At 49.4% G+C, this 2,438-nt stretch overlaps 1 protein-coding gene across 1 annotated transcript; it reads right to left on the reverse strand.

Annotated features, from left to right (window-relative positions):
• Positions 1-6: 6 nt before the first annotated feature.
• On the reverse strand, positions 7-2,436 carry LOC104911524 (homeobox protein Hox-A10; the record flags this gene model as incomplete). Its single annotated transcript, XM_010712859.1, has 2 exons — positions 7-1,042; positions 2,388-2,436. Coding segments are annotated over 2 exons (324 nt in total), but the record flags the coding sequence as incomplete, so codon positions are not given.
• Positions 2,437-2,438: the final 2 nt, after the last annotated feature.

Raw genomic sequence — 2,438 nt, forward strand, 5'->3', positions numbered from 1 at the left:
AAAAAATCACTAATTCCACATCTTTAAGCAAAACTACGTTACGTAAATATCTACAACCAGAAGGAGAGAGAGAAATTCAGAGGTAAGTGTCATAATTTAGTCCATGAGCGAGACGAACTTTTTTTTATATCTTTAAAGAGAAGAGATTTCATTTTCCTGGCCAATTTCAAAGCCGTAATATTGACTTTCAAGGTAAAGAACAAAAAATCGCTCTTAACACCGGTTCCCATGAAGTCCTTTTAAAGGATGCCTGCATTTCATTATTGCAAGTCCTGCTTTGGGAAGGATAAAGGGGGAGGGGGGAGACAGGGAAAACAGAGGGAGAAAAAGCTGAGCTCCCAATATATAGAAATATGGCACGGCTTAAATAATTCATTCCGAAGCTACTTACAATCCGAGTTACACCGCCTATATTTTAAAAGAATGCGCCTTTAACCGAGCTCGTTTACTTTTCGGAGAGACACTGAGGTGGGAAAAGGGGGAGGAGGGGGGGAATATTTGCAGCTCCTGAAATCCTATTTCTGGGCTTTCAAAGCTTGAAAGAGCAAAGCGGGCCCGGGAAGGCTGCAGGAACCGAGGAGGCTCACACATGGCCCTCAGCATTAGCATGGCTTTCTTCCGCTCCCCCCGCAGCCCCGAAGCAGCTATTAAGACTTTAAGGACATACTGAGAACGTCTAAAATCGTTAATCCATACAGGTGCGGATGACTACAGCCTAGGAAAATGATACTGGCTCTTTAAACCATAAAGATGTGTTTATAGGTTCATCAAGAGAAATTAAAGTTGGCTGTGAGCTCCCGAATCCTATTCTCTCTGTTCATTTTCTTCAGTTTCATTCTGCGGTTCTGAAACCAGATTTTAACTTGTCTGTCTGTGAGATGGACTGTGCGGCTGATCTCTAGGCGACGCTCACGAGTCAGGTACATATTGAACAGAAACTCCTTTTCCAGCTCGAGAGTTTGATGCTTGGTATAGGGGCACCGTTTCTTTCGGCCACTTTTTGCGGTTAGCCAGTTTGCTGCATTTTCTCCTTTTGAATTGCCTAGTTTTGAGAAAGTAAAAGAGGGACATTACCAGCGGGTAGGAGGCAAACAGCTGGGGGAGGGGGTGGAAAGCTGGTGTGGGTGTGTGCGCATACAGGGGCTCGCTCCTCCAGAGCTGGCATGTGGGGGCCTTCCGAGAGCTCCCGAGCGCTCTCCTAACGGCCCTGGGGCTGCCCAAGGGGCAGCCTTTCCTCTGCTGGGATGCTCGGAGGGGAGTCCAACTCCGACCCCCCAGAATGGGTTTCTCCCCCCTCCGACCCCGCCGTTCCTGGGGGGCGACTCGGTGAGGGGCCTGAAGCTTTTCGGCCCTTCCGAGACACCTGCTTCCAAAACAAAAGCCACCCGAAACGTGCGGATCTGAGCTTCATAAGCGTGCTCTGGGGGCTGAAAACAAGGTGAGCTTCAGGGCCGGAGCCCTCTGCCTCCCGGGCTGCCTCGCCATGGCCCTCTGTTCTCCCACGAATCAACGAAAGAAAAAAAAATAGTAATAATAAAAGAAAGGGGGAAGAAAAAATCACCCCCTTTCAGGGTGGGAATTCCTATCGCTGGAACCGTACGGGAAAGAAATAACACCGATCCCTCGATGGCTCGGAGTGGCTCGCAGGCGTGGGGCTGGCTCTCTAGGAGCTTTCCTTTGCTTGCTTTTCGTTTTGATCTTTAAATTATTTTAATTATTATTATTCTCCAACGGGCGCCTGAAGGAATAACAGGGCGTCTGAAATGCAGCCAGAGAGGAGTGCCTGGAAAGTCTGCGGCCCACAGAAGGGGAGCTAGGCTTTCGCCATGGGGACTGGAGAGGGAAATAAATAGGCGAATGAATAAATAACAACCCTGTTATCTAGTGTAGACGCTGAAGGATATTCGCGGTGCATTCATCAGTCTAATTTGATAGCAGTTCATAGATGGCACATTTCAGCGCGGCTGTTATTCCGAAAAGCATTCTGGATCGTAAAATATAACTTACCGCGTTAATAGGTTTATTTATTGGCACTGCCTATTGCTTACTTTGGATGCCATACAAACATCTCTGTTATCTGGTAGGCACCTTCCCATCGCAGAGGAAAGATTGAGCTCGTTTTTCTATACGTTTAAGCCGCACGCAGGCGAAAGTTGCCCAGAGCGGAGGCTCTCGGGGTTTTAAGCTATAGGACGGACGTTAATTTTTACGGCAACCCCGTGCCCGAATATTACAAAGTTCAGAAGGTCACCGCGAGCAGCGCTTCTTGGCAGCCCTGCGGGGCAGCCGGGATCCTCCTTTCGCGTCGTGACGCTCCTCGCCCGCGTTTCCTTTTTTATTACCGTTATCACCGTTTCCTAAGCCTCACCCCGCCGTGCTTCGCTTACCTACGGGCTCCTTCTCGGGAGAGGCCTTGCTGCCCTCCGCCGGCGCGGGGG

This window comes from Meleagris gallopavo, chromosome 6 (genome assembly GCF_000146605.3).
Source record: "Meleagris gallopavo isolate NT-WF06-2002-E0010 breed Aviagen turkey brand Nicholas breeding stock chromosome 6, Turkey_5.1, whole genome shotgun sequence".
Lineage (NCBI taxonomy): Eukaryota > Metazoa > Chordata > Aves > Galliformes > Phasianidae > Meleagris > Meleagris gallopavo.